The following is a 27798-nucleotide window of genomic DNA, read 5'->3' as shown; positions in this document are numbered from 1 at the left end:
TTGGAAAATGGCTAGTAATTAGCAATCGATAGGCAATTAACAGGAGCGGAGAGATAGCAGGTGTTGGAAGGAAAAAGCGGAGGGGAGTGGGAAGAGGCCCCAGCACCAATCTGCAGTTCTTCCCTTGTTGATTCAGCCCCAAAGCGCTGCTTCGTTCAAGAAACGGGAAAGAGAAAAACCCGCCTCGTGCAACTTGGCTGTTAATTCATGGAATTGACTGCAGCAGTACAAGGGAATTGACGGCCACCGGCTTACAAGGCTATTAAAGAGGATTTGGCAAATACGCAACTACGCTACCAGCAGCCGGGCTTGCTTTTAGTATTTAGAGCCTTAAACAACTTGGGACTAGTTTTTCTAGAGCAGGCACGTCCAACAGGTAGATTGTGATCGACCGGTAGATCACTGGGCGTCTGTGGTAGATCAGTGGCTCTCCCCAAAGAAGCCCTGCACCCCAAAAACGGGGCTTCCCCTCCCTAAAAAAAGACCTGAACCCCCAAAACAGGGTTTATTTCCTGAAAAAAGCTCAACAACTTTGATCTGAACCCCAAAAAGGGGTAGATCACTGCCAGTTTTCAACTGAGTAGATCGCAGTCTCTTGGGAACTGGCCACCCCTGATCAAAGGACCGCCTCATCCCATATATCCCTGCCCACCAACTGCGCTCCTGAGATGGGTCATGGCTGAGAGCACCACGTGATCCCGAGGTGTACTTCAGTTTTTACTAAAAATAGGGCTTTTAGTGTTACAGCTCCAGCCCTCTGGAATAGTTGGAATTAAACAGGTGCCCAGGATCTTGATGTTTAAGCAACTACTGAAGTGTGTGTGTGTTTAAGGCGTCCCCTGAAGTGTGACCCAGTCATTTTCGGAAATAAAGAACTTCCCAGTTGTAGAAATTGGTTTTAAAAAGATCCTGTCTCTTAGGTATTTTACCACATTTTATTTTATTGCAACCCCCCTTTGATCGCTACTGGCTCTGAAGTGGTTTCTAAATCTATAAAATAAACAGACGGCTGGAGGAGGTGAGGTCCATTGATGGGTATTAGCTATAATAGCTACAAGAAACCTTCAGTTTTATAGGTGGTCTACCATTGAATATCACTTGAAGGTGGGGGCATTAAAAAGCGAGAGAGATGTTCCCTTTGTGCAACACTTATGAGTTTTGAAGGAACAGGGGCTGGCCACTGTTGGAAATCAGAGGTGAGGCTATTATTTCCATTTGTTCCAGAATGGCTCTTCTTGTGTTTAATTTATTCCTTTTTAGAAGGAAGGAAGGACAGAAAGAAAAGTTATTTTCCACAAGTTACTTTCATCTTTACTCTCATCCAAAGAAGAAAGAGAGCTATCCAGGGTACTGAAGTCTCCAGTCCATCACAGGAAATGTTCTGCCAGCTCTGATTTGCACAGTAATATGGGCGAGAAACTTGAGGGTCTGATATATGAGTGTGTGTGGGAGAAAGAGAGAGACCTGTAGAGCAGGGGTGGGAAATCTTTTCCATCCTGAGGGCTGCGTTCCTCTTTGGGCATAAGTGTAAAATTCTGTGTTGTAGCTATAAGCATTGCATGTCGAACTCTTAGAATCCAGAAAGCAAGTTAAAGATTTGCAGTACTTGAGAGTAGGGCTTTGGTGCAAAATCATCAGAAGCAGTTAAATAGTAATATATATTTTTAAAAAATCAGAATAAGTTAAACACACACATTGCTCGAATTGCTGAAGCATGGGTTGTTGGGGTGCCAAATTTAAATTTAAAAAAAAAAATGCTACAAAGAATATTCTTAAGGATGCCATGCTAAATAGGGGAAGGGTCCAGAGCTCAGTGGGAAAGAACTGGAGTTTTTGTTTCTTTCTTAAAAAGAAAAGAATCAGATAAAACAGGGGTACCCAACACTCCCAATGTTGTTGGGCTCCAATTCCCAACAGCCCCAACCAGTGGAGCCATTGGGCAGGGATGGGAGTTGCTCTCCAGCAAATCTGGAAGGTCATGGGTGCTCCACTCTTCTCATAGATGCATGTCCCAGACAATCAGGTTTCACATATTACATGTAAAGCAGGGAAGGCAAAGCCTATGGCTGCCCTGTGTTGCTGGACTTCAACTCCCATCAGCCCTAGCAAGCATGACCAATAGACAGGGATGATGGGAGTTGTGGTCCAACATCATCTGGAGGACATTGCATCGGCTACCCCTGAGACAGGAGGTGGCAGAAAAGGCTGGTTTTTTTGCCCAAGACCCCAGAGAACCACTATAGTAACAGCACTGGGATAGATGGGCATCTGGCCTCACTTAGTGGAAGACAAACACCTGGGTTCCAAATGAGAGACAGTAGCTCAGTGGTAGAGCATCTGCTTTGCATGCAGAAGGTCCCAGGTTCAAGCCCCACCAGAATCTCCACAAAGGGCTCACAAGTAGCAGGTAATGCAGGGTTTCCCAAACTTGGGTCTCCAAGATGTTTTTGGGCTACAATTCCCATAATCCCCAACCACTTGTCCTGCTAGCTAGGGATAACAGGAGCTGTGGTCCAAAATCAGCTGGCATGAACAAGCTTTCTCTTCCTGAGAACACAGAGAGTTGCTGCCAGTCAGAGTAGACAATGCCAAGCTAGATGGACAAATGATCTGTCTCATCTCCACAACAGCTCCCGAGAAGATCTCCAGCTTGCCTCTTTCTGGATTTTGAGAGAGCGTGTTAAATGCAGAAGGAGAAACCTGATCTGCTTCCCTCTCGTCATCAGCAACACTTCCCTGCCAGTGGCTTGGCAGATAGACATCCTGGCGGAGAGTCCCTATTGTGTTTACACTTCTTTTTACACCAATTAGCTGAACAAAACACAGCGGCGTTGCAAGCTGATCCAAGGGAAGGAGCCAGCCATGGCGGCAGTGGTGCTGGTGGGGGGGGGGGAGTTGGCATGACATCCACCTGGAAGCCAGCACCACCTGCGGCAAACGCACTCAGGCCAAGGTCAGGGCTTGGACTGGCAAGTGGGAAGCTCTGCCTGCAACCCGGCACCACCCACTTTGTCTCAGTGTTGTCCTTGTGTATCTCATTGGGGAGGTGGATGGGGACCAAAGTAGCATGTGTAGTCACTGCCTGTCATTGACTCTGACTCAACTTACTGCTGGGGCCCCCAGCTTGATGCCCCACCAGTCCCAATGGGCACCAGCCACCACTGGATGATGGGAGATGGAGTCCAGAAATATCTGGAGGCCCATAAGTTCCCATTCCCTGCTGCATTCCCTCGTTAGCTTCAGAAAGTAGCAAGCCAATCCTCTGACTCTGCTCAGCACGGACGTGTGGCCCCCAGAAGCTTCCCCTGCATGGAATGCGGCCCTCAGGATGAAAAAGGTTCTCTACCTCTGTTTTTCCTGCCAAGCTAGCAGTTCGAAAGCACATCAAGTGCAAGTAGATCAATAGGTCCTGCTCCAGCGGGAAGGTAAACAGCGTTTCCGTGTGCTGCTCTGGTTCGCCAGAAGCGGCTTAGTCATGCTGGCCACATGACCCGGAAGCTGTACGCCGGCTCCCTCGGCCAAGAAAGTGAGATGAGCACCACAACTGTGGTGACTGTCTGTGTCGTCTGTGACTGGACCTAACGGTCAGGGGTACCGGTACCTTTACCTCTGTTTTATTGAATTTGTAGGCAATGCCTATGCTTTGGACAACTGAATCTCTCTCTCTCTCTCTCTCTCTCTCTCTCTCTCTCTCTCTCTCTGTGTGTGTGTGTGTGTGTGTGTGTTTGCTGGCATATTTGGCTAGTGATGAGGGGTACCTCCAAGCACTATTCTCAAGCAGCACTGAGGGTTAACAAAATCAGAGCGACTGTGCAAAAGAACTTCCTTCCATGCATCATTATAATCTGATTTTGCTGACACTCCCCCAGATAAGTGCTGGATTGTGAGTCTCATTACCGCAAACCAGACGCAGCACCGCCATCCATCTCGGATGGCTGAAATTGACTGGAGATTGGGAAACCTGTTTCAGCTCATGCACCTTTCTGCTGGCAAACCAAGACGAGATGGGTGCCTATCTGAATCCAAATGGAACCATTCACTCCCCCCCTCGGAGTGAATTAGAAAAGGGGGTGGGGGAGAGAGAGAAGGATAATTTCCTCTCTTTTGTTGTTTGAAAGCTTAGCGTACAAGCTTAGGAATGGCTATTCAGAAGCTATTCCCACCGAGTTCATAGGAACACAGAAGGTTACCTAATACAGAGTCAAACCATTAGTCCATCTAAATCAGCATTGTCCACACTGAAGTGGCCTGATACTGCTTTCAGCAGCCATGGATTCCCCCAAAGAATTCTGGGAACTGTAGTTTGTTAAGGGTGCTCAAGAGTTAAGCACCTCAGAGGTGCCGGAGCTGAGCTCTGGTGAGCTCCAGCTGAAAAAAGTACAGTGCAGACGGGGCCTGAATGGAAGTGGCTCCCTTGGGTATCAGAAGCTGGAAGATGTTCTCAGATACTGGGGTTTGAACCCAGAACCTCCTGCCTACAGAGCAGCTACTCCATCACTGAGCCACAGCCCTTAAAGGTGCTTCCTACCAGATAAATGTGCATAGGAAGGGTTGGGAATCTCTGACCTGTGGGGCCAAATGTGACCCTCTTAGCTGGCCTATGGGAGCCCACCCCTGCCCCTAGCTCTGTAGGCCAGAGATTTCCCACATGTAATGAGGAGTTGCTCAACACCCAAGATTTGGGTGCTGGTGAGGTCATTGTATGATACACCCCTTCACACAAAAAATGCAGGGAGGGGTTTTTGTAGTGTTAAGAAAGGGATAGGGAGAGAGAAATAGGAACCACTGTCTGTTAACTTATTATTTATTGCATTTATATCCCATCTTTTTCTTCAAGGTGGCATACATTGGTTCTCCCCCCTCCTCAGAGCACCATTTCTAACACAGCGAAATAAAAGATGGCAGCTGCAAGTTATTTCCAACACCTTATTAAAGCATAAGACTTTTTTTTTTTTACAATACATATTTATAAGCTTAGGTAGGTCAGGCTGGCAAGGAACGCGGGTGGTGCTGTGGGTTAAACCACAGAGCCTAGGACTTGCTGATCAGAAGGTCAGAATCCCCGCGACGGGGTTAGCTCCTGTTGCTCGGTCCCTGCTCCTGCCAACCTAGCAGTTTGAAAGCACATCAAAGTGCAAGTAGATAAATAGGTACCACTCTGGCGGGAAGGTAAACTGCATTTCCGTGTGCTGCTCTGGTTCGCCAGAAGCGGCTTAGTCATGCTGGCCACATGACCCGGAAGCTGTACACCGGCTCCCTCGGCCAATAAAGCGAGATGAGCGCCACACCCCAGAGTCTGTCACGACTGGACCTAATGGTCAGGGGTCCCTTTACCTAGGTCAGGCTGAGAGGCAGCAACTGGCCTACGGTCACCCAATGAGCTTCATTGCTAAATAGAGATTTGAACCCTTGTCTCCCAGATCCTAGTCCAGCACTCTAACCACTACACCATACTGGCTTTTGCTATGCGGCAGCCATCATTGCCTACACCACAATATTCAGGCTTCTTTTCCACTAAACTGCAATGCCCCACATTATTTTTAAAAAATGTATGTGGCATATTTATACCATGCCTGTCAACTGAATTTCTCGGGGCAGCTGGGTTGCATCCCATGCTGTCCTACTCAGAGGAGACCCACTCCCCACCCATCACTCCCAATGGATTGACTAAGAGCAAGCCTTGGCTGGAGTCAGCCCAACACATTTTACACATCATAAAATAGACAAGAGGGATTAAGGCAGGGCAAAGGCACATGTTTCCTCCCCACACTTTCCAATGTCGCAAAAGCTGAATCTGCAGCTGAATCCCCTGGCCTGGAACTGGCCATTGAAGTAGCTCAAACATTAGGTCCTCGGAGGTCAGAGCTTACTCACTGGGTTGCTACCACTTCTGTCTCTCACAGCTCAGAAGCTCTGGTAAGTAGCACATGCAAGAGGCACTGGAGCAGCAAATGTATTAGTCAGAAGGCCCTGCCCCACCCCGTCCTCAGATTTTACACACACACTCCGACACCATCAGTTTGGGCCATAACCTCACCATACATTTAAAGCACTGTGATACCAATTTAAACAGTCAAGGCTTCCCCCAAATAATTCCGGGAACTGTAATTTATTAAGGGTACTGGGAGTTATTAAGGAGACCTTTATTCACCTCACAGAGCTACAGTTCCCAGAGTTCCCTGTGAATAGGGATTCACTCTGGAAATTGTAGCTCTGGTAGAGGAACAGGGGTCTCCTCACAATGCTCAGCACCCTCCCAGGATCCTTTGGGGGAAGCCACAACTGTTTAAAGTGGCACAATTGTGCTTTAAACGTACAGTGCGAAGGCAGCTTAGCTCCCACTTTTCCTGGCTCTACAATATTCTGGAGGCGATGTCTGAAATCTTTGAGTAGAGACCAAGCATGGTGCTATAAATCCATTGTTAGTGGCAGTCTGCGGACTCTTTGTTTTGTTTTCTCCTGCTACCCTCACTGGTCAAATAACTGTTTTTGTAAAGTTTTTTTTTTTTTTAAAGAAACCTTCACATATATATATTTTGACCACAGGCGATAAATATGTGTGTGTACTCCACCGACGACAACAGCTCTATCATAGCACCTGCCATTCCTCTGGAAAAAAGCAATCCAACACCCAACCTCTCTGCCTGTGGTGGCGCTTGATCCCTGAAGTTCAGGGGAGTGGATTGTAGATCAGTGGGAGAGCATTTGGTTTGCAGGCAGAAGATCCCAAGTTTAATCCCTTGCATCTCCTGGTAGGACCCCCCAACCCTGCCTCCAGGGTTGGAGAACTGCTGTCAGTCAGCATAGGCCACACTGAACCATATGGACCAATGATGTGACTCAGTAGAAGGTCTACATTCTGTCGGGCACTGGCTGGACAATGAGAATCCCCTAGGGAAGCCTCAGCAGAGGAAGGCTCTGAACCAGGGAGAGGTTGGTGGGACATGGGAGACAGGTCAGAGAATGAAGGGGAAGCAGAACAGTTGGATGCTGAAGAAGCAACAGGCTTGGGTGAGAGAGAAGAAGAAGGGGCAGAAAGCACTGCGGACACAGGACAGGCTGCTGAGGAGGAGGTGGGGACCAAGGCTGCAACAGATTCACAAGAGTCTGCTGGTCCTACGATATTCAGCCCCCCCCCCCCCCCAGTCTCCAAAGCCTCAGACTTTTGCATGTAGCAGAACAATAAGCCCAGAGGTCTCAGGGGGTCCCACCTGGTGGAGTTTACAACTACAGTGAAAACAGCTGGGTGGGGAGGAGGCTTAGAGGGAAGTGGGAGGCCCTAGACCATAAGTTCTGGCAACTTCTTCATCGGAGCCAATCTTGCCTTGAGCTTCTCTGTTTGTATTCTATTTCCCTGAATAAAGAATAAACTTTGCTGCTCATTTCTGAGTCTCCGTGTTGACTTGCAACTGAACCAGCCCTGACACATTCCTATTCAATACAGTCCTTTATTCAGAACCATGAGGGCCAGAAATTTATTTGGGGAATGGTCTTAGCTGGGTGGAAGAGCCTCTGCCTTCCATGTAGAAGGTCCCAGGATCAAATTCAACGCCTGGCATCTCCAGGTAGAGCTGGGAATGGCCTCTACTGCAAACCTTGGAGAGCTGCTGCCAGTCAGTGTAGACCATACTGCGCCAAATGGACCAATGGTCCAACTCTGTATAAGGCAGCTTCCTATGTTGCTACACCACCATGCATTTGCAAATGGAGTCCAAAGGTTAAGTCACAACGGTTGTGTGATTTGTCTCAGAAAAAGACTGCGAAATATATTTCAGTGCAATCACTCAATCATGGAGGGATTTCAATTTTTTGTGGGGGGAGACAGGCTGGAAATAAAAGCAGCTGCTTCATCCACCCGCCTATCCATCCAGGGAATGTGAACGTCAGCAGAGCTATGAATGGCAGAGCGTGTAGGTTCTGCCGCTACAAAACTCAATCTCTTCAGCAAACAAGTTCTGCTGGGAAACTGATGACTCCAGGGAAAGGGCGGGGGGAGATCTCAGCGGACTGTCATTACTCCAAGCTAGGATAGGGAAGCAATGCCTGGAGCCAGCAAAATTGCACATCCACTTGGAATGAGCCATGTCTGAGCCAAGCAGGCTCTGCCCCCAGATTTAGAGCCCAGGTGTGTTTAGACAACATGCCAAACATCCAAAAGCATGTATGTTTTCACTCTCTCACACACAAAAATCCCCACAAATTTGCCTTGGATTTTGCTTTTAGCTGTGTTGGTTCATCTCAGGCTGGGCTGTGAAGGAGAGGTTGTGACTAGCCGAAGGTCACCCAGTGCGACAAATGAACAAGTGGAAATTGAAACCCTGGCCTCCAAGATCCTAATCGAAGAATTCTAACCACTTCGCCACACACTGGGTCTTCCCCCCCTGCCAGGTCAGTTGTTGGGTTTTTGCATCGTGGAAACAGCAACTGTGTTGGCTGAGGACGGCTGCCATTCTGCATCCCCCACAATGCTCTTGGGGCCTAGCAGCATTCCAAGGCACTGTAGGGGATAGGGGGAACCAGTCCCCACAAAGAATGATGGAGAACATTTGGAGAAAATTTGGCAAAGAAAATTGCAGAAATTGTTTCAATAATTTTTTGGCTCTAGTAGGAATCCTCTGTTGTCTTCCATTGCCTCGCTTATTTAACTTCTGGATTTTGTGCAGAGTTTTACAGTTGTAGCCTGCTACAGCATTTGGTTCTGGAATGTCTTGCTGCACACACAAACACTGGCTGATTTCAAAAGAAAACCAGCCTTGGTGTGATGGCCCGCATGACTGCATCCAGATTCTTTTTGTGCGTGTGTGTGGTGTGCAGGAAGTGAATGAACTGGGAGCCAAGGCCAACTGCACATGCTCAATTTCTGGAATTACATGGCTGAAACTCACCTCGTTAAAATGGGCATTCCACAAAGGAGTGGCACACATAGCACAGTGTACCGGAGAAACATTAAAATAAACGGGGTGGAAGTAATCCGCTTGTCCCTAGTGCGCCGTAAACCACAGGCAAAACAACCCAGTCACCTGAGACACAATGATATCAATACGCTTGTGTGCTGCTCAGCATCACGCAAATCCACAAATGCTTGTACGCTAGCTCTCTCAGCCCCACCCTGTCTCTCCTCCAGGACGCACCACACTATGAGCCGGAGATCCTTGCCTTTCATTACCACCCAAAATATCTCAGTGCTTCCCAAAGACCCCAAATCCAGAGTGATGCCTAGACTCTGGCACAAGAAGGCAGACATACCCTGTGAACACGGTTGGGGAGAGATTGTTTTCCTTTCCGGAACATGGTGATTTCCCGTTGATGCTAATGAGACTTACCAAGATAGCTGACTGGTCACTTTCAGCTAGCTTGGGCCTGCTATTTAGCAATAAATAAATAAAAATGCTTCTTGCTGGCCTCCTGCACGTCGTTCTCAAGCACTGCATCTAGGAATGCCATTATAAGCTTACGGTGGAGCCCAGAGGTCCTGGGAACTGTCCTCCAAGGCCTCAGCCAGTTCTGAAGTGTTCCCACAAGGAACTAAGGACCCCTTTCCTGTGTATTTTATCCCCTACTCAACTACAGAATGTTGGGCAGAGCGGTGGGCAACAAGGAAGGCAGCGTTTGCTGTGCAAACGCCCCTGTCAAAGACTGTGGATGGTGACTCATAATGATGATGTCACGGGGATGGTGACAAGGCCATTGCAAGGTCTACAGACCCAACCCAGAGTTTGGATCAATTTTCTAAACAGGCAAAGGAAACTGATCCAGTTTACTCCAGCTTAAAACTGGAGTGGATTTGGATGAGTTCACCCTCCACTACAAATAAGATGATTAAGAAGAGCCTGGCTGCTGGATCAGGCCAAAGGCCCATCTAGTCCAGCATCCTGTTTTCAGAGTGGCCAAGAAGATGCCTCTTGGAAGTCTGCAATAGGAAGACCTGAGCACAGCAGAAAATCTCCCCACTTTGATTCCCAGTGTCTGCTATTCAGAGGCAGAATGTCCCCGACAGTGGAGGAAGTACATAGGCATTGTGGCTAGTAGCCACTGGTAGTCCGACCCTCCAAGGTTTTGTCTAATCCTTTTTTGAAGCCATCAAAGTTTACGGCCATCGCTGCCTTTTGTGGGAGCAGATTCCACCCTTTAACTCTGCCCAGGTTGAAGCAGCAAAGTAACACGCTCTGCAGTTTAATTGCAGCAAGAATACCAACAGCTTGTGAGTAGCTTTATACAATAATCTTTTCACTGACAGATCGGCAGGTTTAGCAGGTACGGGGGAAGGCACAGAAGCCAGCCCACAGGCAGCACAAAATTCACCATCACCATTCGCCTAACCACTAAATGAGTCTACCATTTTCCTTTTTTTGAGCAAGAGAACGTAATGTATGAATTTGTGGGCTGCGGGTGTGGGAGCTTCTATCACAGCAGGCCCACCTAAGAACAAGGAGAGAGCAAAACATACACCACATAGGCCTCTCATTCCAGAAAACCATTTCTTAGAAATGTCTACAGGGATGCTCTCCATCCTTGCTCCAGAGATCTACCGGGCTGCTGTGTTGTTGATGGAATAACAGCTCTTTTGCAAAAGCCTCAATATGAGCAGCTAACTGCATGTCAGGCTCCCCACAGTGGCTGCCAGCCAGCCACATAGAGATTTGCTGCTACTGAAAAAGAGGGTGGGGGGAGGAGAGAATAGACAGAAGATTGGCCATAATCTGCGGAGCCAAAATTGGAGAAGCTCGGGTTTTTTGCCCCTGTGTAAAGGTGAAAAGAAAAAAGTTGATGTCCTTCCCAGAAGCCATGAAGAATATGCTGTTTGGTGCAGAATGCTTGGTCCAGAATTCTTTTCCTTACCCCCTTTTTTTAAAGCTTCTAGATCTCATTATTCTATGGAGGCTTGCATAGTATCAAGAACACTGCAGGACACTTTCCTGCAATCACCCCCCCCCCCTGCAAGCATGTCAGTGCAAATGGAGGAGGAAGTGACGCAACAGGACAGCTGGTAAGGACCTAGGAAGCTGCCTTACACAGAGTCAGAGCATTGCTCCATCTAGCTCAGTACTGTCTACACAGACTGGCAGCAGCAGCTCTCCAGGCATGAGTCCTTTCCAGCTCTACCTGGAGATGGCAGGAATTGAACCCGGAACCTTCCGCATAAGCAGTTGCTCTGCCCCTGAGCTACGGTGCGATGCAGCGGCCAAAGCGTTTAGTTTGCCTGCGAGAAACTCAAGTTTAAATGTTCCCCCTAGCCATAAAGCTGATGGGAGATAGCATTAAACAGCTGCTTTGTGAGGCTTGCCAGATAACTGCTGCATAAGTACCTTAAAATAAAATAGATATATAGTGTAGAATGCTGCAGCGTGATTGCTGACAGAAGGGAGACCGTGGCAGCATATTCCACTTGCGCTCAGAGATCTGCGCTGGCTGCCAATTTGTTCCCTGGCCATATTCAAAGTGTCACTATTAAATATACAAAACCCACAACAGCTTAGGGCCAGTTTACTTGAACAATCATCTTTCCCTACGTGCACCCACTTGGACCGCTTCACTCTGTGGAACTGGCACTTTCACAAGCGCCATATAATGTTCATTTTGCATTAACAATAAATCAATATTTTAGCATGGCAAGCAGCAGCTACGGACTCTCTCTGGAACTCCTTGCCTATTGACTTAGACAGGCGCCTTCACTTGGCTGCTTCCAAGGTCTGCTGAAAACTTCTTGTTTAGGTAAGCCTACTCAGACATGTCATTTTGTGACATTTATCTGTTTTTAAAATCCATTGATTTTATCTACATGTTGATCATGTTAGTCTGCTCGCTGCTTTTTAAAGGTTTCCTTCGATTTGCTACTTCTAATGAATAACGTACACCATTTTACATAAACTGTTTAGAGATTCTAGTTTTTGATTTAGTGATCTATGGATCTTCCTAAATAACAATAATTAATCACACGCAAACAGAAGGTCTCTGAACCTGATCCAACTCCATTCAGAGACGCAACAAGCTGCCGGACTGAACCACTGGTCTCCAATTAACCTACCACACAAGGTTGTTGTGAGGCTTAAAACCCACTCTGTTCTTCTTAGAGGAAGGGAACATTATAAATGTAACTCATTCCATACAAAGATAAAAATCAACATTTGGGCAATGAAAATCCCATACCCTCCAACATTTCTCCAATGAAAATAGGGACATCCTATTCAATCATCATCATCATCATCTATACCCTGTCCACCTGACTGGGTTTCCTCAGCCACTCTGGGCGGCTTCCAACATATATAAAAACCTAATAAAACATTAAACATTATGGCTTGGGGGTCGGATAACTCCACACCTTCCAACTTTTCTCCAACGAAAATAGGCATGTCCTAAGGAAAAGCCGGACATTCTGGGATCAGATCAGAAATCACGACGTCTGCTGTAAATCCAGGACTGTCCCTGGAAAATAGGGGCACTTGGAGGGTCTGAAATCCTTCCCACAAAATGGAAGAAGCTCTGGAAGGTAGAAGAACCTAATAGCACTGCCCAGCTAATCCAGCCCACCGCTCTTGCATAAGTCAGCCAGATGCCCATGGGAAGCCCACAAGAGTAGCCTGAGTGCAAAACCACTCTCCCCACTTAAGATTCCCAGATTCTGCTGTTTATTTTTATTTTTTATTTTTAAAAATATATTTTTATTAAATATTTCTTAGTTTACAAAAAGACGTGCATTGTCTCCCTTTTCATGGTGTGTTTTCTACAGATCAGTTTCTTTTGTTGTGAGGCATCAGTGTTACACACAGTGTTAGGTTAGGAAGAAAATGGGGAGAGGGAATGGTGAGTGGAATCGGGTGGCAATGCTTCTATTCTTCTACTTAGTGTATGTGTGGGGTTTTGTGTCAGCATCATTTGTGTGGGTTCTCTTACTATTCACTGGTTGTATTTCTTGGGTGGCGAGAGAGGCTGGAGGTAGCCTAGGGTGTGGTTGCTTGTCTTTGATTGGCTGTAGTGAAAATTGTTTTTGAGAGCTCACAACCCACCTACTCTCAGCAGCCAGAAGCATCATAGCCAGACACTGGAGAGACCTGTCAGGAGTAAGCATGGACCAAGGGTATCAAATAGTATGGGAAACAGCCTTATTAGAAAAAACTAACCAATAAACTGAAACTGACCTGGGGACAAATAGAAAAAGATGCCTTCACCCCAGTATGGTTCCCCTTTATTACATACACAGTCCAACAAGACAACAACAAGAATCCACTGACAACATATGAATCAATCTGGCTAACCAAATACTGGTACAGTGGAACCTCAGGTTACAGACACTTCAGGTTACAGACGCTTCAGGTTACAGACTCTGCTAATCCAGAAATAGTACCTCAGGTTAAGAACTTCACTTCAGGATGAGAACAGAAATTGCGTGGCGGCAGCATGGTGGCAGCAGGAAGCCCCATTAGCTAAAGTGTTACATCAGGTTAAGAACAGTTTCAGGTTAAGAACAGACCTCCAAAACAAATTAAGTTCTTAACCTGAGGTACCACTGTATTTAGATGCATATTTCCTCCAACAGCTCAATTAAAATGTAGCCATCCTGTGGCTAGTACCCATTGATGGCCCAGACCTCCAACAAATTGGCACAGCCCCCTTTTAAAGCCATCACTAGGGATGCGGGTGGCACTGTGGGTTAAACCACAGAGCCTAGGACTTGCCGATCAAAAGGTCGGTGGTTCAAATCCCCACGACGGGGTGAGCTCCCGTTGCTCGGTCCCTGCTCCTGTCAACCTAGCAGTTCGAAAGCACCTCAAAGTGCAAGTAGATAAATAGGTACTTCTCTGGCAGGAAGGTAAACACCGTTTCCGTGTGCTGCTCTGGTTCACAGGCTGGCCACATGACCCGGAAGCTGTACGCTGGCTCCCTCGGCCAATAAAGCAAGATGAGCGCCTTGGCCCCAGAGTCAGCCACGACTGGACCTAACGGTCAGGGGTCCCTTTACACCTCGTGGGAACAAACTGTACAGTTTCCTCTTTGCAACGTGTGAAGAAAATTCTCCTCCCTCAGTCCTGAATCTTCAAACGTTCAGCTTCTTTGGATGGCCCCAAGTTCTAGCATGACGAAAGAAAGCAGGAGGAACTTCCCCCTGTTCGTTTTCCTCCATGCCATTTTACACAGCTCGACCAGGTCTCCTCTGACCTGCCTTCTCTCTAAACTGAAAAACCCGTAGAGATCCAGCCATACAGCTCACAGTCCTCTCTCTCTCTCTCTCTCTCTCCTTCGCTTGCCTGATGCCCCTGGAGGAACGTGGGTTTAGGGGCCGGCGAGGGAGCTGCCCGCCCCCCTCACCTCATCTCCTTTGCCCATTCCGCTTTGCAAAACTGACAGCTTAAATCTCATCAAGAGCAGAAAATACATTAGCCAGCAGGGGGTCATGATGGGGAGAGGAGGGGTGTACCTGGGAATTCAAAGTCTTGATTTAATCCACTGCCCTCTCTCCGCCTTATGGTAATGAAGTCTAAGTCACAGGTCTGCATTTAAAGGGGAATTGGGCAGTGTTTTCCTCTCTCAGAGGACTGTGCCCCTTCACACAGCACCGCTGTTAAGAGATCATGTTTAGATTGCTGCTGGGCAGTGGAACAGACTCCCTCAAAAGGTGCTGGACTCTCCTTCAGTGGAGGTTTATAAGCAGAGGTTGGGTGGCCGTCTATCAGGGTCTGTAAGAATGTAAGGAGGACCTGGCTGATGGATCAGTCTGAAGGCCCGTCTGGTCCAACATCCTGCTCTCGCAGTGGCCAAGTACAGGCCCCAATGGGAAGCCCACAAACAGGGCCTAAGCCCAACAGTAACTCTCCCCATAATTCCCAGCAAGAGATATTCAGAGCCATGCTGCCTCTAACAGTGAAGGTAGAGCCTCATAGCCTCATTCTCCATGAATTGGTTGAATCCTCCAAATGAGCTGCCATCGGCACACCTTGTGGGACCACGTCCCATAGTTTAACTGTGTGAAGAAGGACTTTCTTTGGTTTGTCCTAACGCTTCTGCACACGTCACAATGTCTATGGTTGAAGACAGCAGGCATCTGAACAGATCCTCCAAGGGCCCCTGTTTTCCAGGGACAGTCTCAGATTTACAGCAGCCCTCCCAATTTGATCCTGGAATATCTGGCTTTTACTTAGCACGTCCCTATTTTAATCAGAGAAATAAAAGTTGGAGAGTATGTGGTTATGCGACTCCTGAGCTAAGGAGATGAGTAACTTCTAAACAACCTTTAGAAGACATCTGAAGGCAGCCCTGTATAGGGAAGGGTTTTTTTTAAAAAAATTATAATAATGTTTAATTATGTTTTTATATATGTTGGAAGCCACCCAGAGTGGCTGGGGCAACCCAGTCAGGTGGACGGGGCATAAATAATAAAATTACTACTACTACCACTACTACTACTATTGTTATTATGGAATAGGACATTCCTGTTTTCATTGGAGAAATGTTGGAGGGTATGCTCTGGTATGCACTTGCTGGAAACTGCAGGAGGGGAGAGTTGTTGTTGCACCCTGGTCCCGCTTGTGGGCTTCTCAAATAGGCATCTGGTTGGCCACTGTGAGAACAGGGTGCTGGGCTAGATGGGCCCCTTTGGCCTGATCCAGCAGGGATTCTCTTCCTATTTTCTCACTTGGAATTTGGAGGTAATTTTTAAAAAGAGAGCAAGACCGTCTGAATAATAAATAATAATAAAATAAAATAAAATAAAATAAAATAATAATAATAATAATTTATACCCCGCCCATCTGGCTGGGCTTCCCCAGCCACTCTGGGCAGCTTCCAACAAAATATTAGAATACAGTAATGCATCAAAGATTAAAAGCTTCCCTAAACAGGGCTGCCTTCAGAAGTCTTCTAAAAGTCTGGTAGTTGTAGTTCTCTTTGATATCTGGTGGGAGGGCGTTCCACAGGGCGGGCGCCACTACCAAGAAGGCCCTCTGCCTGGTTTCCTGTAACTTGGCTTCTCGCAGGGAGGGAACCGCCAGAAGGCCCTCGGCGCTGGACCTCAGTGCCCGGGTAGACATTAAGAAATGTCACCACTCCCAGACATTCAGAACCGGCAGGCTCCGAGCCGGACTGTCACTGCCAAACAGCAACTTTGCTTTGCAATGGTTTGTGGAAAGGCAGGGAGTGGAAAGCCTGGTAGAAGAGAGGGCTGTCGTTGCAGATTCCTTGATCCCAGTGATATTTGCTCTGCATCGTTTCATTAAAGGTTGGCTTGTTGTGTGGTGTGCGGCTTGACATTGTCACACAGTTGCTGAAAAACACTCTTCTGTCTGGAGGGTTAAGTGGGTAACAGAGTAGCCGACCGTTTTCAAACCCACCTGCTAAACCACGCTGAATATTGAAGTGCCGGAAGGGTGGAGTTCATAAGCAATTTGGCCGCTGCAAGATGCACAAATTCCAGCTACATTTGCAGCAGGAAGAAAGGGGCATGTTTGCTCAGGCCCATCAGCAGGGATAGGGCATTGCAAGGAGTAGGGGCTTCAGATACCCATTTTTGGACAATCAATAGAGCAAATGTATTGCCTTTTGGGAGTGGGGGATTTAAAGATTGTACCTGATGGCTGATAGATACTGGCTGCAGCTCCCTTGAAATTTGGAACTGCAAGGATATGTGATTGGTTTTACATGTTTTGGAATGTGCTGCGATTCCCGCATTGCAGGCGCTTAGACTAGATGACTTGAGGTCCTCTTCCAGCTCCTATGGTTCTGTGTTCTAAATCAGGTACAGGGAATCTTCAGCCCGCCAGGCATTGCTGAACTACAACTCCCAGCAAGTATGGCCGACTTCTCAAAGTTGACCCCTGAAAGGGGAAGGAGGAGGGGTCTGCTTTCTGAAGTACTTAAAGGTCTAGAAACTGGAAGGAAGGAAGGAAGCTAAATACTGTACTGGGAAGGGGCCAGGAGCAGCCCGGGATTGGAGCCCTAGCGGCACAGGCGTTGGCAAAAGGAAAACTTGGCTGCTCCTTCCTCTGGGCTCCCTTTACAGCCTTCTGCTGCTCCTCTTGCAACTTGGGTAGCTTGTCTTAATTGAGGCACTCTCTGTACTGACTTAATGGGAAAGGCAGATGGATCAAGAGAAGGAGCAAAGAGAGAGAGACAAATGGAGCGATATGGGTTGGGAGGCAAATAAGGAGTCATCGGAAGCCCGATAAGCAAGCCTGACAGAGAGTAAAAGAGATGTCCTGAAAGCACCTCTTCGCTGCTAAGTCCACAGCCTTTATCCATACCTGACAGTGGAGATGAGACAAGAGCTGGGCTATATATGCCATGAAAAGTAACCCCCGTTCAGCAATTTTTCAAGGGATGCTGTGGAAAGGAGTAAGCACTGGCCCATTCAGAGCAAGGGCAGTGTTAACCCAGGAAGAACCACTTCCTCTCTCTCTCTCTCTCTCAACTGGCTATGTGACTTCATCACATAGCCAAAGTCAACTGGTAGTCCCGCATCATTTTATTTTATTTTGAATATTTGCGAATAGCTTGATCCACTTGGTCTCGAAGCGGTCTGTGAAATATACTGAATGTTAGTCCTGCTCCAAGCGCACTCATTGTCTTTCACAAAGTTGGCCAACTTCAGCCCACCATTTTCAATCAATCTACTCTGAGCTTAATTAGATACAATCTACCATGGCTGGAAACAAACCCCCACAAACCAATTAAAAATAAATCTGCATAAAAACCACCATCATTGAGTACAGCAGCAGCATCAATAAAAACTTTGAAACAAATCAAGGCAGCTAAATTGTGTGTCCTCTGGACAGGCTTGTTGAAAATGCCACCTCCTGAAAACTTTTCTAAAACAATTTGGGGGCGGGGCTGCCTGGTGTCAGTAAGCAGGGCATTGCAGAGCACAGGTGCTGTCCATGTGACCCCTGATTGGCTGAGATCACACTGCGATCCCTGATTGGCTGGAACCACACTGCCTGGAAGATGCACACGCCCCCTCCAAATAAAATGGTGAGGAAGCAGCAGTTGGTGTGGCCCCTGATTGGCTGAAATCACACTGCAATCTCTGATTGGCTGGAATCACACTTCCTGGAAGATGCACACACCCCTCAAAATAAAATGGTGAGGAAGCAGCAGTTGGTGTTGCCCCTGATTGGCTGAAATCACACTGCGATCCTTGATTGGCTGGAATCACAAACCTTGGAAGATGTACACACACCTCCAAGTAAAATGGTATGGAAGCAGCAGTCTGCATGGCCCCCAATTGGCTGGAATCACACTGTGATCCCTGATTGGCTGGAATCACACTGCCTGGAAGATGTACGCACCCCTCCAAATAAAAAACGGTGCAGAAGCAGGAATCATCAACAAAACAGGAAAGGGGTTGGGACATCCGCGCGCCCCCCCCCCATAAATTAGCATTCACTGCAGACTGATTTAAAAAGCATGGCCCCAGCACAAAGATATAGAGGTGGAAGAGGCAGCCCACTTTTGGAGGGCAGAGCTATCCTAGGCCTGTCTCATCCACAATTGCCCTCGACCTCAGCACCTAGCCAAGAAACAAGCCCATGTCGCCGCTATTCTCTCCCTCGTTTCAGATCCTTCTCCTAGAATCAATACAGACTGAATGTGACCTTGTTCTTTCTCCCACAGAAAGGACAAGAGCCCTTCAGAATCCCATTGGCTCCAGTGCTTTGTTTTCTGCCTCTGTGGTTTAGATGTTTTGTTCTAGGTTTTTTGGGTTTTTTCCCCCTGAAGGCTTTTGGAGACGTGCCAAGAGGAACTTGCTGGAACATTCCAACAGTACAGAATGGCTACAGAGGGTGGGGAGAGGCACCGCTTGACAGAAGTCTAGACCCTTCCATCTAGCCTGGAAAAGCTATGTGGAACAGGAGAGGCAATCTGATGGCCTCAGGGTGCGGTTGGACTCCAGTTACCATGATGCCTGGCCACTGGCCATTCTGACCAGGGATGATGGGACTTGCAGTCCAACCACTCCTGGAGAGCACCAGGCTCTTCCACCCCAAACAGCAACGAGGGGAAAATTCAATTCCATTGGCAGTTGAAGTCAATCCTGCCTCATTTTTCACTTCCCAAAAGGATAATGAGGACCAAAACCCAGGCGCCCTCTGAAATTTGTGCTTCTGCAAATATTGCAGTGTTGTTCTATGGCTAAGTGCAAAAGCAACGTGTGCATTACAGTGCATATATTAATGAAGACAATAGCAATGAAATGTTTTATATTAGGGGGAAACATGCTTTGCAAAAACTGTATATATTAGGCAAAATCGCATACCAATAAATAAATAAATAAGTGTGTATCTTAGGAGAAATTCACACCAAAATGCTAAATTTTCACAACTTTTTTAAAGAAAAAAAAATCACAACCCGATGTGGAAATGACTGAACTGCAGCAAAATGAAAAACCAAAATTGATGGATTTGCCCAGCTCTATCCGCTGTGTTACAGAAAGGGAGGCAGGTTGCTATTGTGTCTTCCCTGGGGGGTTGCCAGAGGCATCTGACTGGCCACGGGGGATAAACAGGAGACTCGGCTAGAAAGATCTTTGGCCCAACCCATCAGTCCGCCTTTGTCTGTGCTTAAGACCAGAGCTAAGCCCAGTGGCCTTGATGAAAGATGGATTCCAGAGCTCTAAGGCATTTAAGTTCACCTTTCCTCCAAGGTGCTCAGGTTGGTTCACGTGGTCCTCCCCCAACAACCCTGTGAGGTAGGTTAGACTGAAAAGGCAGAAACAACTTTCCTATGTGTAGAAATTAAACAAGTGATGTTGCCAAGTTGTCTTCCAGTCCCAAGCTCCCTCAGCTTAGATGACGGGAAACAATAACTGCACAACAGGCGGAAAATCAACAGGTGACATTCTGTTACAGCCAGGTCTGTTTAACTTCTGCTCGTTCTATGACTGCTAAGAGCAACATGCTGGGAAGGAATGACAAAGGGGGATCTGTTCTGAATAACCAGTAACATTTGTGCGGTTGGACTAGATCCCTTCCAACTCTACAGTTCTATGATTTTATATAAATGCATTTCATGCACCGGTAGCGTTTAACCAAACCAATCCAGTAAGGAATGTCCCTGAGCCCACTTCCTAGTATTCCCACTAATGAGGAAAAAGAAACTGGGGTGATTGACATGTACTTGGGCAAATATTTCATTCTCCTTTAGTCAACTGCTTTAAATATGTTAAAGCTATAAAACAATACCCACTTAGTTTAGGAATTAAGTCCCACTGGACCCAGCATGGCTTACTTGTGAGTAGGCATGTATAGATCATATTGAAGGTAGTATTAAAATTATTGGGTCAACCTACATTTTGTGCACTGCACTTTCATGCCCCTTGCCCTGCAGTGGATTAAGTGGTACTCCTACTCAGAATAGACCTATTGAAAATAATGGAAATGATTAACATGGCTCCACTCATTTCAGTGGGTCTACTCTGTTCAAATGCAGCCCTCAGACTTCCACATATATATGCAACACAAAATTCCCAACGGCCACGTTATACATTCTGCATGTTCCAAAACAGCGAGGATTAAAGAACTGATACCATCACTGTGAGGGACGCGGGTGGCGCTGTGGGTAAAACCTCAGCGCCTAGGACTTGCCGATCGTCAGGTCGGCAGTTCAAATCCCCGCAGCGGGGTGCGCTCCTGTTGCTCGGTCCCAGCGCCTGCCAACCTAGCAGTTCGAAAGCACTCCCGGGTGCAAGTAGATAAATAGGGACCGCTTACTAGCGGGAAGGTAAACGGCGTTTTTGTGTGCTGCGCTGGCTCGCCAGATGCAGCTTGTCACGCTGGCCACGTGACCCGGAAGTGTCTGCGGACAGCGCTGGCCCCCGGCCTCTTAAGTGAGATGGGCGCACAACCCTAGAGTCGGACACGACTGGCCCATACGGACAGGGGTACCTTTACCTTACCATCACTGTATATTTTTGAATGCAATAACAACATGTGCCCAGATAACTACCTGTGATCATAATATTATTATTTTCTACCCATCCTTTCCTCTGTATCAGGGGCAGGGAACCTGTCGCCCTTCATGTGTGGACTCCAGCTCCCATCAGCCTCAGCCACTATGGATGATGGGAGTTGGAGTCTAACCACATTGGGAGGGCAGCCCTTGCCATAAAGCACCATGAGTCAATCATGTCAGGTGACAGATTCTAACACTGGCGTTAGATCCCCCACCTCCACTTGCAACCTCTCTGTGTGACGTGAGAGCAAGTCTTGAGGGCTGCAGCTCAGTAGGAGGGCATGTGCCTTGCACACAGAAGGCCCTGAGTTCAATCCATGCCATTCTACAGGTAGGGCTCTTGGGAAAGTCCCCTAGTCTGAAATCCTGGAGAGCTACAGCCTGTCAGTGTAGACCAAACTCGGGTCTCCAGGTGTTTTGGGGCTACAGTTCCCATCATCCCTGACCACTGGTCCTGCTAGCTAGGGATGGTGGGAGTTGTGGTCCCAAAACAGCTGGAGATCCATTTTTTGAGAAACCCTGATGTAGACAATACGGAGCTACCAAGTCAGTGGCTTGACTCTGTAAGGCAGCTTCCTATACTCCCATGTCCTATGCATAAAAAGGAACCCACCCATGACCAGCAACACATTGATTCTTGCCAGATGTTCCTCTCTCACACACCCTTTCCTTGTCCCAGACTAGCTTCTCAGAACAGTTTTATTCAGCTCCTGGTGGGCCACCCCTGTGTTCTGTGTTGGGTCGGTTCCCTGTTGCGCAAACCTAATTCAGCAAAGTGGACTCAGCTGCATTCACAGCGGTCTGTCCTGACAATCTTAAACAAGATGGGCCAGTGGTCTGATTCATTAGCTTCCTGGATAGCTCAGTCAGTAGAGCACGAGACTCTTATTCTCAGGGTTGTGGGTTTGAGCCCCATGTTGGGCAAAAGCTACCTGCATTGCAGGAGGTTGGACTAGATGACTCTCGGGGTTCCTTCCAACTCTACAATTCTATGATTCTATAAAGCAGCTTCCTATGCTGGCAGGCCAAGAATGCTTAAAGATGGGCTAGCAGGCAGGCAGCTAGTTATGACCAACTATGGAGCTTTCTGCAACAAGATGTGGCAACGGCCACAACAGGCCTGGGTGGCTTTAAGAGATGATTAGATGCATGGATGCATGGAGGGTAAGGCTCCCAGTGGCTACTAGCCATGGTGGGGCAGTGTCCTGTCTCCAGGACCAGAGGCAGTGTTGCCTCTGAAGATCAGTCCCTGGGGAAGAACAGCAGGAGAAGGCTGGTGGTAGGCATCTCAGAGGGATCTGATAGGCTACTGTGGGTCAATAGTTTGCAGGACTAGATAGGCCTTGGGTCCAATCCAGCAGGGCTCTTATTAGGTACTTGGGAGGAGGGTGGGGGAAGCAAAAACAAGGAACAATTCTAAGAGCCCCGCACTGCCAGGAAATCTTGGACTGCATCCCAAAGAGGACATTGTAGGCTTGCTAGCTGCCCCATCAAACATGACACCCCTCCCTTAAAAAATGGATTTTTGAAGGCCATCAGCATTTCTAGCATACTGCTGGGCAAATGATGGATGGCAATCCATCCCAACCAGCTGGAGAGAGAAGGGGACGGTTGGCATCAAACGGGCACTCTGCAGCACCTAAATCAGTCAACGGCAGAAACAGGCTGTTCTCTTCTGCAGTCCCAGAGTGCAGGCTGGCCAGATGCTCCCGCTTTTAGCAACCTAACGCCCCCCCACCCACCCCCACAGTCCAATCCAGTAGGGAGCTATTAAGGATGTACTCAGTGGGGGGGGGGGAGGCCCTCCCTCTCTGACCTACATAACCGCAACACCCTCTGCTCAGCACAGCAGCACCACAAATGAAGCACCTTCTCCTCTCCCATTTCTGGGGTGTGGGTATGCATCTGGCAGCCCCTCCTAAAGACCACCCCCTCGAACACTTCATCCCCCACCATCCGACCCACACAGCCAGCAAAGAACCTGCAGAAATAGCTCTTCATCTTTGTGCAGGCAGCTCAGAATCCAACAGGGGAAGTTCAGTTCTCTTCTCCTCTCCAGCTGCGTAGTTGTTGGAATGTGGAATATTATTTCTTTCCTCCAACCTTCCGTACTGTTCTGCCTCGGCCTTCACTGCCAGTGTATTTGTGTGTGTGTTGTTGTTTTTCTTAAAAAATGCTTGTAATGTTACAAAACAACAAACCGCCCAACTGAAGCCATATGCACCTTTGCAAGGAGACTCCTACGTCCCACTGTTATGGTCATTAATGTCTACTCCTACTTTTGCAACATGCCATCGTTGCCTTTGCCCAGAACGGCAACAAGACAATAGATAGACGCCCTTGTTAGCGCCCCGCGCTCCCGCCCCCGCCCAGTCAAGACCGACGGCCTTTCCGGGAGCTTCCAAAGGCAACGCTCTACTTTGCCAGATGCACGGATGATGCGAAGCAGCGGCGGGCGCGATCGATGCCTGGGTGGGATGGAAGCCATGTGCTCTTATTTATTATTGCCTGGCCCCTCCCAGGCCGGTCCCCCCGCCCTACTGTCCCCTGTCACTGCAACATCCGAGCTTCCAACTCCTTGGACGCCACTGCGGCCAGACTTCAAGGAGGGGGCAGAGTAGTTGTTGTGATTAAAAAAAAAAAAATGATGGAGAAATTGGCCCAGCCACCTCCTTGTACAAGAATCTGCTGCTCGCCCACCCAAACAAAGCCAGCGACGCGACCTGCAGGCGGCCCTGCCGGGTGCCAAGCCCACGCCGCCTTGGCAAGAGGCGGCTAGCGGAGCCGGTGCCATCGCCCTCTGCCCCTCGCCTTGCCAGCCTTGCGTCTGTTGCTGCGGCAGCGTCCCTAGCCAGCCAGGCAGCCAGCCCCACTCGGCTTGTTGATGTTGCTGGCAAGGCGAAGTACCCACCCACCCAGCATCGCCTCCTTTCTTCCGCCACCCACCTGCCCCTCCCCGCTCTTAAGCGCCCGCTCACTCCCAATGTGGGTGTGTTTGCATACATTAGATCTGGCAGCGTTCCTGCAGCTTTGCCACCCCACCCCAGACACATCAACACAGCAGTCTGGGCGGCTGCCATCCCCTCTTATTCCCCACCCAGCGCCCAGCCACCCTTCTCTCTCTCCCCCCAACCCTCGAAAAACAGAGTAGGGACCCCTTTGGCTTCCAGGGTGTCCCGGCCAACCGCCTTGCCCCGTTATTGGACAAGGATGGGGACATCCCTTCCAACGCCCTTTTAAAACAGGTGGGCCGCCTATTAAACGGGCCATCCGTTCATCCCAGGAGATTGGCTTTTATGGTGCGAGAATATCCCTTTTACAGAGGGAGGGAGGAAGGAAATCAGGCAGGTTGCATTTGAGGGGGGGCACCCCTCCTCTCGAAAGAGCCAGGCGATTGGCACATTTTGGCACACTGGAGTCGGGAGACTGGCCCATTTTATCGCAAGCTCCCAGAAAAGGATGAGGGACCGTCTTTTGTGGGATAGCGAAAACCGGCAGCCCCGATTGACTTAAACGCGGAAACCCACCGTGACAGAAAAAATAAACATCCCGCAGCCCCACAAGCCACAACGGACGGTGCGGCGCTTTCGCGATAAATAAATAAAAATATCCCGCACATATGATGCGCATCTATAGGTTCCCACCGCAGCCCCGAGCCACGGAACGCGATCCCCAAAGACCCTCTTGGCTATTTAACCCTTGCCATCCCGGACCATCCTTTGTTTCTCTCCCCGCGCCTTAAATATATATATATGTATATCCAACACAATAATACACATCGATGCCTTATCGCCCACCACCACATCCTCAATCCGCTCTCTCTCTCCCCACCCCTTTTAAAATAAAAAGGATGCCTCTTGCTAGGCAGAAACTCACGATCGTGAGACAGGTTCCCTTGGCTGGCGGCGATCAGGAAAGACCCCAGGAGGATTAAGACGTTGCAAGCCGGAGAGAGCATCTTGGGGAGGGTGGGGGGTCCCGGTGGTTGCCTTCGGGGGGAGGGAGGGGGAGGAAGAGGGAAGAGGAGGAAGGCAGGAAGGCGAAGGGGGAGAGGAGGGGAAATCGTCCTCTTCCTGGGTTTCTAGCAAACTTAAAGTCCTTCCCCCTCCCCACTGGGGGAAAAAGGGGGGAAATCAACGCTGGCGCGCTGCCTCTTTAATTCTCCCCGGTGGATCCCTCTGTCTCGCTCTCTCTCTGGATCCAAACCGCAGTGGCACAAACCCCAGGCGCGGAGAGAGGCGGGCGGGCGGGCGGGCGGGCGGGCGGGCGGGCGAGCGAGGGGCCAGGCAAAATAGATGCTGCTGTATTGACTAAAGAGGGAGAGAAGGGATGCGGCAGTAGCTGGGATTAAATAGAGCACCAGGGCGAGACCATTCGGCCTCGGAGGAGGGGGGAGGACGAGGAAAGACGGGAGGGAGAGAGAGGAGAGGAGAGGTAGGAAAAAGGAGAGGGGAGAAGAGAGACGCCAGCCTCCCCTCCCTTACCCCACCCCCTATACCAGTACAAATTTAGGGGGGTTGGGGGGGCTTGGAATGGAACTGGAGAGAGGGGTCAGGAGCTTGCAATGTTTTGCACCGGTTCCACCCCTCCCAGTTTCAGAGCTTCCTCCCTGCAGGCAGGTCTAGCTGGGTACCCACATTCTCTCTTGTTGTCCTCCCCGCTCCCGCTCCCCCCTTTTAGAGCAGAGTTGGTGCAGTCCAGATGGCTCCGTTCCCCCGAGGGAGTGGAATGCTGTTGCTGATACCGGGGCTGCTGCTGCTGCTGCTGATCCCCCCCAGGGTTGGATATTGGAAGAGCAGCCCTCCCCGTCCTCCAAAAAAAGGGGGGGGCCGAGAGGAGCTCTTGTCCTGACCGCTGGGCGGCTAGCCACCTTGATGGCAAAGGACAAACAAAGCCACTTAGATCTGACCATAGGAGCCAACTCCTAGGGGCCGAGGGGTCTTCGCCCCCCCAATAAAATATGTGAGGGGGCCCGGCCCCCCAAAGTTGATAGTGTGAGTGCGTGCACCGTGCCATGTAATCGATTATGCTGGGTGGGTTTATCTCTCTCCCCCCCAATATTTTATTCAGGTTGGCACCCTGGATCCGACCCTCTCCAGGCTGGAAGGTGCGACGTGTGGCCTGATTGAACCCACTAATTTGGAGCCAAGCTGAGGGAGGGTGTGTGTGTTGGACTACAGTTCCCATCATCCCTGACCATTGGCCATGCTGGCTGGGGCTGCTGGGAGTTGGAGTTTAGCAGGATCTGACTGACCACAGGTCCCCCATTCCCAGGTGCAGAAAACATTGCCTTCAGGAGCAGGGCCGGGCTTGCCTTAGGGCAAGGAGGTTATTTGTCCCAGGTGTCAAAACGAAGAGTCAAGTAGGGCTTGTTGCCAGATTAGCTGCAGCTGGACTCACATGGGGTCAGTCTGGAATTGGGTTGAGAGGACTGGATTCAGCCCTTGAACACCGTACAGCCTGACCCTAAGTGTGTTTGCTGAAAAGTAAGCTCCCACTGTGTGGGTACATGGCATACATCAGAGGTAGTAGGGTTGGAGGGGAAAGACATCAGTCTGAAACTCTGAACAGCTGCTGCTCATCAATGTAGACAATGTTGAACTCAATTGGACCGGTGGTTTGGCTCAGTATAAGGCAGCTTGCAGTTTTTCTAAGTGTGTTCCAGTTCCATCCTTCTCCTACACTGGAGATGCAGGCCAAGAAATAGCAATCAGGGCAGGGCTATGCAAAAATCAGGAATGAGGTGCCTCTACTATATACTTAAGAGTTCGGGAGCTTCCACTGAGCTGTATAATAATTCTACTACTACTGCTTTGACTAATTATTAGTTTATTGTTTGTTTGTTTGTTTGTTTGTATGCTGCCCATCTTCCTAGGTTGCCCCAGCCACTCTGGGCGGCTTCCAGCAAATTAAAACATCAAACACAGTAAAACATCCAATATTAAAAACTTCCCTATACAGGGCTGAATACAGGGCTTGTGGAAGAAGATAGACGTGGGTTCAGTTCAGGCATCCATTAAGAGGACGCCGCCCCCCAACCCGGTCCTAAAGAGTCAGGCCAAAAGATAAACAAGGATGAATACTAACAACAACCAGCTCAGAATGCATAACGGATATTATTCACCACCATCTTTGCCAGGGCTAATCCCCAGATGGATGAAGGGAGTATTCTGAGCATATGCAAGGTGCTTTCCTCTCACTGCTGAGTTCTAATGTTCTTTCTCAATTGTTCATGCACACTTGAGCCAAAGACCTTCCTGGCATGGGTGTAGCTAAGGAGAGGCGGGGGGGGGGGGGAAAGCTGCCCCCACCCTAGATCAAGTAAAAAAATAGAATTTCTTGACTGAGCAATCATGTCAGTTCTGCCCCCCCCCCCCAATGTCCTGCCCCACCCTGACAAAAATCCTGGCTATGCCCATGCTTCCTGGATGCTCCCACTTTCTGCCTGCTCACATCCCTTGCACCAAGCAACAGCGACCCAGGGAAACTGGCATAGTAGCTCCATCCCAGTCAGTGAGCCACTTCTGTTATTAACAATTACACCTATGCACTGGGAGTTTTTATTTATTTATTTTTTTAAGAAAACCTTTTTAAAATAATGAAAAACCATCTAAGAGTGGTCATCACCACATATGGTGGCAGTCAGTTCCATAAGCCCATTAGACACCAGCTTCCTGTCTTAGATCTACTGCCCATCAAATTCACTGGGTTATTCTTACCTGGAGTGTTATGGGAGAGGGAGAAAACAAATTTGTTGCCTATCTGGGTTCTCCATCTTGTTACAAACCTCATCATGTCCCCCATCAACTGAATTTCTCTTCCTGAGAAAATCACGGGGGAAATTTAAGGGAGGCAACAAAA

At 48.7% G+C, this 27798-nt stretch overlaps 1 protein-coding gene across 4 annotated transcripts in view; it reads right to left on the bottom strand.

Annotated features, from left to right (window-relative positions):
* CADM3 (cell adhesion molecule 3) overlaps positions 1-25260 on the bottom strand; it is a 107944-nt gene extending 82684 nt beyond the window's left edge. For 2 of the 4 annotated variants that reach the window (XM_083477825.1, XM_083477827.1), the window contains exon 1: positions 24814-25255. In XM_083477825.1, coding sequence (XP_083333951.1) covers positions 24814-24895 — 82 coding nt within the window. In that variant the 5' untranslated portion in view covers positions 24896-25255. Of the gene's footprint in view, positions 1-24813 lie in introns of all 4 variants that reach the window. The other 2 variants (XM_083477828.1, XM_083477826.1) reach the window with 2 other exon arrangements.
* Positions 25261-27798: the final 2538 nt, after the last annotated feature.

This window comes from Podarcis liolepis (assembly GCF_965112155.1).
Source record: "Podarcis liolepis genome assembly, chromosome: 15".
Taxonomy (NCBI): domain Eukaryota; kingdom Metazoa; phylum Chordata; class Lepidosauria; order Squamata; family Lacertidae; genus Podarcis; species Podarcis liolepis.
The sequence above is the reverse complement of the archived record's forward strand: the minus strand, read 5'-3'. Positions and strand labels throughout refer to the sequence as shown.